We start from the raw sequence: 13,812 nt of genomic DNA on the forward strand, positions 1-13,812 counted from the left end.
AGGTGGAGAGCTACACAGGTCGGTCAGGTGGTGAGATGGGGAGAGGAGGCTGAGTCAAGCACTCCAGGACCTGTTTTAACCAAGTGGTCTCTTGTGTCAAACCTGAATTGTTCTGAAATCCAGGAAGATTAAATGGCTTGCCTAGGGTCACCCCTCAAGCTTGTGTGGAAGAGAACATGATTCTGTTCTCTGATCCTCATCACTGTGGGTTGTGATGCCATCACAGAGCAGGAACTCAAAGCCATCTGCCCAGAGGGGGTTTAGCTATGACAGAGGCAGCTAACTCCCGTGAAAGGAGTGTGGCTTTGCTCTGCAACATTGCCGTGTCGTTCCACCCCACAGGAGGTGTTAAATCGCTCTGATCACCACCCTGTCCTCTTTCTCTCCAACCTGGTCGAGGGAACCTACACGTTTCACCTGAAGGTGACTGACGCGAAGGGTGAGAGTGATGTAGACCGGACCACGGTGGAGGTGAAACCTGGTGAGTTCATTTAGTGAGGAGCCAGAGTGGAATTGCTGGATCAGCCCAGCAGCGCCTGGGTCCTGAGACCCTTCCCCCAGCATGGACAGAGCCAGATGGCATATCCAGCTTTAAACAATCTAGAATCCCCAAGCTAAGAACTCTGTAGAGACTCTCTGTTCCAGCAAGACCTCTCCTACGCACACAGAAATATGGACCTCCCCCTACTTAACTCAGATGGAGAAACAGAAACTCAGAGAGGGCAGGGCTTGCTCAGCTTCACACAGCCGTTGTGTCAGAGCCAGGCCTTTGGGCCCCTGTGCCAGCACTTTATCCTCTATGTGTGACTGATGACAGAGGGCTCAGGGTGCTTTGGGAATCTGAGCACAGGAATAACTTGAGTCATGATGTCTCATCAGCACCCAGCTGCAGAAAACAATTTATTTTTGTAAGTTGAGCCTCAGGCTTTATCTGACAACCCCCAGGGAAGGTAAAGTAACTGGTGTCCTTTACATTTTTCAGATTTGCAGAAATAAAATTTCTTTCTTAAATAGAACCATGTTTTTGTTTTGTTTCAAGGCTAATTTGGTATTAGGGAGGAAATGAGTACAGGGTGGGATAGAGTGTTATAAATTCCTGAGCATCTGATGAGAAGGTATAAACTTTCAACCTACTCTTTATTAGGATTAAGGCCAAGCTTATGTACAGATGTCTTAGAAGGGAAGGGATCTTGGCAGGTCTTCAGTCCTTGCCCTGCCTCTCTGAAGGACAACAGCCAGGACACTGTGAAGTCTCCTCTGTGTTTAAAATCACATCACAGATAGTCTCTAATTATGTCAGTGATACATCAGGACAGACACATGGTGCATCAAGTATGTGAAGAAGGTATTCTGAATAGTCACTTTGAACTTCCACATATAGAACAGTCTTTAGGACATAATCAAAAGTAAGACATAATGGTCTTACAGTTCTAGAGTTGTGAAAACATTGTCCGGCTGTGATGTTGTTTTAAGGAAATCCTTGTTTCTTGGCTGCCTGGATTTCCTTTGTGTTTATGGTTTTCAAACCTGTAGGGCAGGTGCATTCCCATTGGTAAGATTGTTGGCATGGAAAATTTCCCTCCCATTGTTGCATACAAAGTACAGCAGTCACTGAAAATCAGACTGGATCAGGAGAGATTGCTGGACACCCACCACTTGGTCTGGATAGTTCAGGAAAGCCAGTTGGGCAGAGACTTTTAGAACAAACGTTGAAGTGCTTTTCTTTTCCCCACTTCCTTCACTAAACCCCATTGATTTGCACTGGGCCCCAGCACATGTGTGGTATTTCTCAGGTTAGTGGAGAGACCAGGAATGCTTCAGGACGAAGCAATGGGGAGTTCACCATGGGGCCTTTCCATTTTGAAAGAGGTCACTTGCATTTCTGAATGCTCTCACCACATTCTCTCCTGGGCCAGAGCGCAGGCACAGTGGCTGGTCTGTGTTAACTCTCCTGCTTCTAAAGCCATGACTGATCCACGTGCTTTCCAGATCCCAGGAAAAACAGCCTGGTGGAGCTCATCTTGGATGTCAACGTCAGTCAGCTAACTGAGAGGCTGAAGGGGATGTTCATCCGCCAGATTGGGGTCCTCCTGGGGGTGCTGGACTCCGACATCATTGTGCAAAAGATTCAGCCGTACACGGAGCAGAGGTAGCTGGGCATGAATGGGGGGAGACGAGGAAAGACCAGGGGTCCCTGGGCTTCTTGACTGAGCTGATAAAGTAGCGTGGGTAGATAGAGAAGAGTGGGCCCTCTGACCAGGAACCACTCATGGTGTTCATTTCTTTAACGAAGAAGAAATGTACTCTTTTAGGACAGGTCATGTGCTCTGTGCTAGATACTGCAGCAGATCCCAAGGTCAGAAGACGGCCATGATGTTTGACGACTGTGTTCTAGGAGGGAGATGACCAAGTAAATACGTAACATCAATACGCAGTGGCTTTGACAGAAGGCCAGTTGGAAGCAGATAGGGTAGGGGGTCCCCAGAAGAAGAGAATCAGGCTTTTCTTACCTTAAGCCATTTTTGGCCTAAGCCATTTTGTGATCTAAACCTGGCTACAGTGCTTGCCCTTGAGGTCTCACTAATTAATGATCTTAAGGGAAGAAAGAATGCAGGAACGGGGAGTTCCCTGGTGGCCTAGTGGTTAGGATTCTAGGCTTTCACTCCCATGGCCCAGGTTCAACCCCTGGTTGGGGAACTGAGATCCCACAAGTCCTGCAGTGTGACCAAAGCAAAAAAAGAATTCAGGACCCAGTGATTCTTCTCAGGTAAGAGAAGTAACAATACCAAAAATAATAAATCAGTTGTAAAGACTCCCAGTTCTGTTCCAGTGGTAAAGATAGCCTGAAACCCTCATCCACCAGATCAACTGGAACCTGAGAAAAGATATTGACCTTTTCTGAGCCTCATAATTTCAGTCAGCCAAAGCTTGGACTCTGTTGACCTATGTCCCAATTCTGTGCTGAATTCTCTGCTCAAGCCCCTTCATGAATGTGTATGCCCCCTTAGCGTAAAACTTCCCCAGTTTTGCCATCTAGGGAGACACTGCTTTGGGAAAGATCCCCAGTGTTCTCCTCACTTGCCACAAGTGATAGATTCTCCTTCTTCTCACCTTTGGCTTGGTTGTGTCTTTTGGCTCAATACCACCTAGAGGAGAACCCAGTTTTGGGGTAACGCTATCATGGAGGCACAGGCAAGGGGGTGATTATTTTTTCAGGAGAATTAGGATTGAGGTAGTTCAAAGATTTTCCAGAAGTAAAACTGACACTGATCAAGCATAGAAGGACAAGGAGGAAATTCAGCACAGGGGAACAGCATGAACAATATTCCCGTGATGTTAACGTAGAGTTTGCTCTGGAAGAAGCCCATGGGTTCAGAGCACTTACCCGGCCCTAGGATATGGTGGACGGTAGGCTGGCTCTGTAGACTCAGGACAGTCATAAGCAGGCCAGGCAGGGCAGTTTGAATAGTTTGGGTGGGAGGACTCAGAAGTTAGTTTTGTATGTGAAGTTTTTGTTTATTTTTGAAACAAGGATATTAGTTCTTTTTTTTTTTTTTTTAAGGGAGGTTGGTAGTGTGGAGGCTAAAACTAAAATAGGAAGAGACCAAAGGCTTGTAGACAAATCAGGAAGCTTTTGGATTAGTCTAGGAAAAGGGTGCTAACACCGAATGAGGTAGTAGTTGTGGAAATGGCAGAAGATATGAGGAAATTAAAAGAATGTCATAGTAAATCAATAGGACTTGGTGACCCTTTTGGAATGAAACTGAGTGAACTGTCAAATATGAGAATTTTCGTTTGTGTGCCTGGATAGATGGTGGGCGCTGAGATTAGGGATACAGAGGGAACCAGTTTCAAAGAAAAGATAATGAGTTCAGTTTTGACCGTTGAATTTGGGGTGTCTTGGGCTTCCCTGGTAGCTCAGATGGTAAAGAATCTTGCCTGCAATGCAGGAGACCTGGGTTCAATCCCTGGGTTGGGAAGATCCCCTGGAGAAGGGAATGGTTACCCACTCTAGTACTCTTGCTTGGGAAATCCCATGGACAGAGGAGCCTGGTGGGCTACAGTCCATGGCATTGCAAAGAGTTGGACATGATTGAGTGACTAAAAGCACTTCACGTGGCTTACATAGGGAGATGCTTCATCAGGTAGTAGAACGCATAGGTTGGAACCTGAGGTGGAAGGAAAGGCCAAAGATCAGGAGTCACTGTACAGGCGGCGTTAAAGCCATAATTGATGAGTCACACTGGGAGAGTGTCAAGAGGGTTGAGGACAGAGCTCTGGAGAACATCAGTATTCAAGAGGAAGGCAAAGAAAGAAGGGCCAGCAAAGGAAACTAAGAAACAGCAGCCAGAGAAGTGGGAGGAGAGCCAGATGGAAGCCGCCTGCTGGGAGTTAAGAGATGGGCTGGCAGTGAGGGGGTGGGCTGCCAAGGGATTCAGGTGCTTACAGGGACAGGTGTGGCAAGCACGCAAAACAGGCTTCTGAGTTTGTGATTAGTGGCTCATCAGAACTCTAGTGAGATCATTTCACTTAGATGCTGGGAGCAAAGCTTTTCATGGTTTGAGAATACAGAGATGGTATAATGCCTCTTTGAAAAGGCTGGTGTTGAAAACAATATGGGAAACAAGCTCAAAAGAACACCTTTTAAAGATAGGAAATACCTGAACATTTTTATAGACCGAGGGAAAGACGTAGAAGAGAAGTAGATGGTGGAGATTGGGGCAGTGGTTAGAAACAGAGGTAGTTCTGGGGGACTGGCTGTGGACAGAGCAGGAGCACCACTTCCTCTGGAGATGGGAGGAGAGGAGGGAAGATGTGCTCTTTCAGGTGAATTTAGAAGCAGAGAAGGACAGCATTTGAAAGGGTGAGTACAAACACCCAGTTTCTCTAGTACCAACATCCCGTTTCTCTGAAGCTGGAGGTAAGGCCGTCTGCTTCGAGGAGGTAAGCGTGAGCTGGACAGTCTGAGGAAAGTGGTGAAGGTTGAGAACACCCACTCCAGGAAAGGATGTTGAGACCCCAATGCTGGCTTTGAGCAGTATTGGGGTCTCACCCAAGGTTAGACAGGAAGTGAGAGTGGCGATTCCAGCTGCACAGTAGTAACACTAAGAGCTTTTATGAACATACCATTACCCAAGCCTCACCCCCACAGATGATGGTTCAGTTGGTCTGGAGTAAGGTCTGGGCACCTAAATTTTAAAAAAACCCCAGATGAATCTAATACGCAGTCAGGGTTCACTGGATTGGAGACAGCATGATGATGAGGACTTTATTTTTAAGCTCTGCTTAGCACCTGGGAATAGGAATAGGAAGTTGGCTGCTGGGATCAATCAAGCTGGTGGGAATTGGCTGGGACACAGCAGTGGCGAGGCTGCAGTGAGAGTGCGGGTGAGAGCGTTGTGGAAGGGGTTGCTTGCAGACTTGTGTCACTGAATCTGAGGCACAAGGAAGAGAGAAGCATCTGGGTTTCTGGTTTGGCCTTGATGGGCTTTGCTGAGGAATTCAGGAGGAGGATATGATTGGAAGGAAAGAGTGTTATTACGACGGGAAAGAGCATGGGCCTCTCACCAGGCAGCCTGGCCTCTGTCAGTGGCAGCTTTGTGACAGTGGGCAGGTGACTGTATCTCTCCAAACTCATCCTTCACCTGTAAAAATTCTAGCAGCCATTTTGAAGGCTTGGTGAAGATTACATAAGATAATGTGTGTGTAGTCCCTAATACATAATGAGTTAATTAATGATTATTATCAGTCTGTTTTGAACCATGTTGGGTTTGAGATGTCTGTGGTAGATCTGGTGTAGATACTCTAGCAAGCATTTGTAGGTATAGATTTGGTCACTCAAGAGGGACATGGGGAGAGGAGATAAAGCTTTGAGGGTTATTTGTATATAGACAAAAATGGAAACTATAAGTGTGAATTATTAGGTAACTAGGAGAAAATATGAGAAATGACCACATCTTTTTTAGATTAATTTTTATTGGGGTATAGTTCCTGTACAGCGTTGTGTTAGTCTCCGCTGTGCAGCCAAGTGAATCAATTATACACAAACCTATATCCGCTCTTTTTTTTTTAATGAATTCATTTTTAATTTGAGGATAATTGTTTTACAATATTGTGTTGGTTTTTGCCATACATCAACGTGAATCAGCCGTAGGCATACAGATGCCCTTCCCTCTTGCGCCTCCCTCCCACCTCCCACCTCATCCCACCCCTCTAGGCAGTCACAGTCCACTCTTTTTTAGATTTCCTTCCTGTTTAGGTCACCAGAGAGCATTGAGTGGAGTTCCCTTGCTATACAGTAGGTTCTCGTTAGTTATCTATTTTACATGCAGTACGAGAAATGACCACAAATCTTATGGAAAAGATTTGTTTCTTGATTCTGGAGTTTATAATACCCCATTTTTAGCCTTACTACACAGTGAACTTTTAAAAGTCTTTTAGGAAAGGACTTCCCAAACTTTCATGTCAGTCCACACATAGAAGATGATACTGTTTCTATGATACTTTGAGATACACACACAGTTGGGATAAACAGACAGTTATACTAAATGAAGCTGGTCCAGGCCCTCTGGGATACCTGGGTCCCACCCAGCCCCTGTGTGCAGTGGGAATCCTTACTGGGGGCGCACCTATGAACCCAGTGGTTGGGAGAGTTCAGTTATGAGACTAATATGGAATCACAAAGCAGGCTGCCAAAAATGGAGGCCAAGGCCTAGTGAACAGATTCCATGCCACCCAGAAGTGAGCTCAAACATTTTCTGCCTTGGACAGAAGTTGACAGGCAGAAAGTAAACAGATCTGGACAGAGAATAACATAATCTTGTACCAGCCACACCATTGTGCCAGCCTTTTCTTATTGCTGCCACGGTAGTTATCATTTTGGCCATGTTTTGGCCTGCGGACGATGCTCTGATGCCGTGCAGCAGTTTACATTTTAGAAAACACTGTGCTTTGTCTTATAGATGATATAGGCACAAACCCAACATCACTATGCTCTTAGCTGTTAAAAGGCTGACAGCAGAATGTACCCAAAACTAAATCCCTGTGTTTCTGACCTCTGGTTACCTTTTGGAATAGGTCTTGTTAATTAGGGCAGCTTAGGGCTTTTCTAAAAGCCTAGGCTTTGGAGTCAGGCATATCAGGGTTGGGATCTGGCTCTGCCATAATTAACTGTGTGACCTTGGGCAAGCTACTTAACCCCTCTGAGCCCCAGTGTTGTCCTCTGTAACATGGAGATGGTGCTGGGCAGCCCCTCTCTCACTGACTTGCTGTGGGAGAATGTGTGTAGTACTTCGCACAGTGTCTGGCACATACAGAAGGTACTTAGCAAATGGTAGCTACTGCTATCCATTTGACAGCTTCAGCTCATTCATACTGTTGCATGTCTCCGCAGCACCAAGATGGTATTTTTTGTTCAGAATGAGCCTCCTCACCAGATCTTCAAAGGCCATGAGGTGGCAGCAATGCTCAAGAGTGAGCTGCAGAAGCAGAAGGCAGACTTTCTGATATTCAGAGCCCTGGAGATCAGTACTGTCAGTGAGTAATTGTGGGGAGTTGGGAATGAGAGCCTGCCCAGTGCCCACAGCTCGCCTGTCATCCCTGCTGTCCTTGGGCTACATTTCTGGTTCTCTGGAAATAAGGAAATAATCGCTTTCTTCCACTACCATTATCATGGAAGAGTCCCAACTCATTGCAGAGCTTCTTCACCTGGGGTCCCTGGGCCCCTGAGACAGTGTTCAGAGGAGCTGTGAGTTCAAATGGGAAAAAAAATTTAATTACATCTTTGTTTTCATGAGCCTCTGACTGAAATTTACTCTTTTCCTCATTTACAAAGTACTGTAGTATTAGCAGAACATGTGACTTCAAGGCAATAGAAATTCAAATAGTTTTGTATCATACCAGTTGATGAAAAAACATTTTTATTCATCATTACTTCAAAATTATCACTGTTATAATCTTATGACTTAATATTTTAATAAAGACATATATTGTTATCTTCAAAGTTTTGTATTCTTAAATGCTTCAGAAACATGTTTAGTATAATTGCCTTCCTCTATAATACTATGTCTTTTATCTTGGCAATTAAGTTATTCTGAGAAGAAGGTCTGTGGGACATGAAAGATTAAGAACTGCTGATATGGAAAACAGCAAGTGAAAACAGTCTGGAGCCTTGCTGACTGCTCCAGTTGTATCCAGCCATGATGGTGATAAGGGCGTGGTGCCAGCTGTAAAGGCTTTTGGGGGCAGGTCTCAAGGACACGTCACCATAGACGTGGGTCTGGGGGTCCCATCCCGTCTTCATGGGCCCCGGAAGGTGGTCCTTCTCTGGCTCTGACTCCTGTAGACCTGCTCCCTCTCCTCCTACTTGCAGCGTGCCAGTTGAACTGCTCTGACCATGGCCACTGTGATTCATTCACCAAACGCTGTGTCTGTGACCCTTTTTGGATGGAGAATTTCATCAAGGTGCAGCTGAGGGATGGAGACAGCAACTGTGGTGAGTTTCCTGCTTTGACTGTGCCAGCTGGTTTGGCGTTGACTGTGGCTCTGAGTTGAGTGGGTGGGTGTTGGTGTTTCCAAGGCAGATGAGCAAGCGAGGAGAAGAACTTTGTGTATTTGATGTTTGCCGAGGACTTAATGCTTCCTTCCTCCGCACTTGCTCAAGGTTAGAGGAAAGCTCTGAGGCAGTGTTTGTGGTTTTCTCTTGTTGTTTGTTGGCCACGCCTCGGGGCTTGTTGGATCTTTGTTTCTTAGTTCCCTGACCAGGGACTGAACCCAGGCCCCAGCAGTGAAAGTGGCAAGTCCTAACCGCCAGGGAGCTCCCCTGACGCAGCTGTTTAAAACGAAACAAGCGTAAATGAGACCGGCCACAAAATGCAGATGAATCAGACCCGCCGTGCGGCCTCCTGTCCTTTCAGAGTGCCTGTGTGCTTCGCCCCAGGGAAGCCCGTAGATTTCCATTCCCCTCTTTTCCTCTTTTGAAGCTCATTACAGCCTGCCCCGCTGCTGCAGGGTCTCAGAGCCAAGCTCAGACTTCAGCTGCTTTTATCTCTAAGGTCTCATCTTCCCTGGGGAGCCCTGGGTCCGTTTTGTCCAGGGAGTGTTTCCTGCCCCCGCTGGGCAGCGCAGCCCTCCGTTCAGCCTCTCTCTCCAGCGCCCTTACTACTGTGTTTTTCTTGGCAGAGTGGAGCGTGTTATATGTTATCATTGCTTCCTTTCTCATTGTTGTTGCCTTGGGGATCCTGTCCTGGACTGTAATCTGTTGTTGTAAGAGGTAAGATGCACTTGCCCTGTAAATTTGTTCAGCCTTCTAATTACGTATTTGTTCATTAGAGAGGTATCTGGCACCGTCTACGTGGGGGCCCTGAGTCCTGGGATTTTTCTCTTACCATTACCATTACATGGCCCACCCACAGCATGCCCCAAAAAGGTGGTCTTACCGTCTGACGCTCCTGAGGGAGGGAGTGGCTGTCACTGCAGTGATTTGCAACCTGGAAAACATGGCTGTGGCTGAGTGGGCATGGGGAGGGCCTGGGGCATAGGCCTGGCTTACATCTGCCTCTAGGGTGTGTGAGCTTTTGTACTCCACACCTCAGCCTCACCACTGTTGCCGTGGAATCTTAATTTGTCTGCCTCCCCTTCGATTTGAGATTCATGTGCGTGCATGTTTTCTTGTAATTATAGACTTAGGTTAGCCGTGATTAAGTCTTTCAGGTTTTTTTCATCTAGTCTTCCTATCTCGTCTTAAAATATTTGAGAGAAATATTTATTGTGTTTCTCATTTTTAGTAATAGGTATCACTTCTGTGTTTACTGTGTGCCAAGTATCATGATGACATTTTATAGGTAATATCTTTTTTAATAGGCATAAGAGCATTTTCTCAGGAAACTGATGTCATCCATCTAAGGATACAGTTAGTAAGTTGCAGAGCTGAAATGCAAGCTGCGACATAACCTCACAATAAAACTTAGCAAATTAAAAGAATTTTAGAAAATTCCCACCAGTCCAGGACAACCACCATTAACAACATTGCTAGTTTAAGCTTTCCTCCACCTTCCACCCTTCAGGGATAGGCGTTTCATTTTATTTACATTTTTAATCAATCTGTCCAAGATAACAATGTTTCCTTTACCCTTTCCCAAGTTGGTGAGGAATATTTGAATAACAAATCACAGTTGCTGCCTTTCCCAGCTGAGAAGTAAGGAGAAGCAGCTCTTCCCTTAAGCAGCATCCCGGGATCCGGGCTCCACGTGCAGAGTCTGGCTGTCACCTGTGGGTGGTGACCTGAGCCTCACACAGACCCTCTTTCCTGAGCAGAGACAGGGATTGTGTTTTTCAGGCAAAAAGGAAAACCGAAGAGGAAAAGCAAGTACAAGATCCTGGATGCCACGGATCAGGAAAGCCTAGAACTGAAGCCAACGTCCCGAGCAGGTATGTTGGGAACTGGGTGCTGGGGCCACCCCGTAGTAGATGAAGAGCCGCCACCATCACTCTTCCCTCCCAGGTGTGCTGCCAACAGCTCTTTGTGCTGGGAAAGCATCTTGTCCCCTCCCTGATGAGGACCAGGGGCTGCTTTGCCCTGTGGGGGCAGAACCTGCCTGTTGGACAAGTTCGGGCTCCAGGGCTCACTTCTCAGCTACCCTTTCCCTGTGCTGAGGGGGCTCAGCCTCTTGCTGTCCTTTGCCTGCTCATTCCCCTTAGGGTTGCTGCCTGGAGTTCAGCTTTTCAAACTGCCCCTGAGGTTGAGCTCAAGGACCTTGGTCTCTTTTTCCTGCTCAGTCTGTCCTTTCTGAGCAGACAGGGTGAGGCTGTGAAGAGGTCAAAGCCAGTGTCCGCCTGCTGGCTCTCTGCTCCAGCCAGCCTTCCCCTCCTGTCTTCTCCTCTCCCGTGTTTGTCAGGTAGATCTGCAGGCTCCGTGACTATCTCAGAGGCCATGGAGGGCTGCTCCCCTGCCGGCTCCAGGTGCGCTGGGCTCATCTGTCAGAGAATTTCCAGCTGCACAAGCACGGAGACAGCGTTTGGTGATGGGGTTAGGAGGCCCGGGGCAGGTGCAGGGCCCTCCTTCCTGTCTGAGCTCGGTCACTGGGGAGGTTCCCTTTTACCATGGAGGCCCCAGGATAGGCCTTGTCCCCTTATGGGAGCTGGACTCTGTGTAGAGCTGTTCCCAAACACTCTGAACGTAGACCTGATTGTTTTTGCAACATGTTTGTTTAACATCTCTCATACTTAAAGCTTGGTATTAGAAAGGCTGTCAGGGGACTGTGTAGCGTTCTCCGACGCAGGCTCTGCCCTCGGAATCTCAGTGTAGTGAGGGAGGAGAGACATGAGATGAAAATAAAGGCTCGTAGGCAGTCCAGGCTGTCGGCACCCAGGCAGCTCGGTTCGGGAGCACGGTGGGGCAGTGTCCAGAGATGGGGGCTGGCGAACCAGAGAAGTACCGCCAGAGCGTCCCAGAGATCCTGAGGATGATGGCCAGAGGGGAAAAGGTTGCACAGCACCCTCGCCGAGGTCGCCAAGGCCGTGTCTGCTGCTGTGGCGAGGTCTCTACCCCGTGAGGTCCTCTGGGGACTTGTGGTCTGTTGGATAGTGGCCTTGGTGCGCCTGCGTCAGTGTGCTCTTCTGAGATCCTCCTCCTTGCTGATGTCTCTCTTTTCTAAACCAAATTCGTTGGTTCGTGTTTCTGTCCAGAAAGTACTTTCTCATCCAACCCTTAACCTGCCAGTTAAAAGTCACGCTCTTCCTTCTCCCGCGTGTTTGTTTTGGCATTTCTCTCACTGTATTATATCAGTTATCTTATTGTTTGTCCCTTTACTAGTCCATAATACGCTTGAAGAAGGTAGGGACTGTATCTTATTCATCTGTGCGTATGGATTAATACCACTGTGTACCAGGCCTAAGCCAGACGCTGGTTATATTATGGTGAACTCAATAGATGATGCTTTTGTGTAGCTTATATCACGCAGGCATTGAACAAACAAGTTCACAAATATACAGATGTGATAGTGGAAGGTATTTATAAAGAATAACATTAAAGTTGAGACCTCAGTGTCAACGAGAAGGAGAGTGGGGCTCATAGAGGCTCTGAGAAATAGGGTTGCAGGCCAAGCTGGTTGATTGAAGGCCCAGCTGCCAGAGGGAGCAGGGGGCATTTGCGGAAGATACGGTGAGTGTGGGGTGAGTGGCACAGGGCTGGACAGGTAAGCAGGGACGCTGCTGTGGGCTCCTTCTAGGAGCAGTCGGGAGAGTTACAGAGGTGTGAATGGCGCAGTTAGATTTATCTACGTTATAAAAAGACAACTGGCTGCCATGTGAAGGAATTGGAGAGGAAACTGGATAGAACACCCTCATGGTGGAAAGATTATGAGACAGAGAGCAAAGGCCAGATACACTTAAGGGGAAGACTTGCTGAGGTTCATGATATGTTTTCAGAGGGGTGTGAGAGAAAAGGAGACACAAAGGATGGTCCCCAAGCATCTTCTTTGAGCATCTGTGAATGAGAAAGACTGGAGAAGAAATGCAGGGGAAGGTTGTTTGGTTTAGAACAGTTGTGAATGGGGTTGAGAAAATGAGGCCAGAAGATGGGTGGGGATGAGTTTATGGGAATTTTTGAATGTCAGCTTAAGGATTGAGGCATTTTTTCTGGTGGTGACGAAAGTGCTGGCTTAGGAAAATTAGTTTTGTGCCATGTCATTCACTGAGGAGATTGTAGGTGGGAGCCAGCAAGGAGGTTTCTGTGAGGAGGGGATGATGATGCTTGAACAGCGTGGTGTCAGTGTCCCGGAGGGACAGGAAAGGGCCAGGCCGACTGCCAACCCGAGAGACAGACTTGACAGCACTGAGGCCAGAATTAGGACACTCGGTGCAGTTTCAGTAAGAGAAGAGGGAGATGGAGTGCAGCAGCACAGGACTGGGTAGGAATCTGCTATATACTGGAGACGGCCGGCACCGCTAGGGAGGGCCACATCCCTCAGTGGGGAGAGGGGTGAGGGTCCATAGAAGAGCACCAGGCGAGGAGCTGAGGAGAAGGAGAGGCGTCCCCAGAGAGCAGTCAGGAGCCGTGGGGAGAGGGATGAGGGTCCATAGGAAAGCGCCAGGCTGAGGAGCTGAGGAGGAGGAGGAGCGGCATCCCCAGAGAGCCATCAGGAGCCGTGAGGAGAGGGGTGAGGGTCCATAGGAAAGCGCCAGGCTGAGGAGCTGAGGAGGGAGGAGGAGCGGCGTCCCCAGAGCGCGGTCAGATGAGAATTGGCGACGGTGATGGCAGTGACAGTGCTGGAGAGGTTTCTGGGCACCTGAAGAGCTGGAGTAGATGGCAAGCGGACAGATGGCTGAAGTGAAAGCGCAGTCTGTTTAGGAAGTAGGTAGGTGGTGAGGAAACGGAGGCCCTGAAGAGTTAAAAGTCCTTCCAGAAGCTGGGTAAAAATGAGCGGAGATTCAGGACTGTGTGGATGATGGGTTTTGGGAGCAGGTTTGCGGGCAGAGATGCAGAAGATGGAGGGGAGGTTTCTGAGGGGGACGGCGGGCATAGAGGACTTGAGATCCCTCTCCTAAGCAGGATGGGAGGACAGCTGGGAGGAAGAGGCAGTTTGGAAAGGCAGACTTGCGGGGAGAGGTGGGGGGACGCAGGTGGCCAGCCGCTCCCGGGTAACCCGGAGGCAAGGACAGACGAGGGTCGCAGGCCCTTCTCCCGGGGGCGGTGTCTAGCCGGGGAGGTGAGAGGCCCTTGGGTCTGGTGGATCCGACCAGGCCAGCAGGCCGGCTCTTGATCTGGGCTCTGCGGCTGGGGAGTGGTTGCAGGCCAGAACAGAGCCGCCAGTG

The 13,812-nt window shown here is 48.2% G+C and overlaps 1 protein-coding gene across 2 annotated transcripts in view; it reads left to right on the plus strand.

The window, feature by feature from the left end:
• Positions 1 to 13,812, plus strand: part of KIAA0319L (KIAA0319 like) — a 97,109-nt gene that overhangs the window by 79,615 nt on the left and 3,682 nt on the right. For both annotated transcript variants that reach the window (XM_005204932.5, XM_002686480.6), the window contains exons 15-20: positions 343 to 481; positions 1,990 to 2,149; positions 7,394 to 7,536; positions 8,372 to 8,494; positions 9,181 to 9,271; positions 10,337 to 10,428. In XM_005204932.5, coding sequence (XP_005204989.1) covers positions 343 to 481; positions 1,990 to 2,149; positions 7,394 to 7,536; positions 8,372 to 8,494; positions 9,181 to 9,271; positions 10,337 to 10,428 — 748 coding nt within the window. The remainder of the gene's footprint in view (positions 1 to 342; positions 482 to 1,989; positions 2,150 to 7,393; positions 7,537 to 8,371; positions 8,495 to 9,180; positions 9,272 to 10,336; positions 10,429 to 13,812) is intronic.

This window comes from Bos taurus, chromosome 3, assembly GCF_002263795.3.
Source record: "Bos taurus isolate L1 Dominette 01449 registration number 42190680 breed Hereford chromosome 3, ARS-UCD2.0, whole genome shotgun sequence".
NCBI lineage: Eukaryota > Metazoa > Chordata > Mammalia > Artiodactyla > Bovidae > Bos > Bos taurus.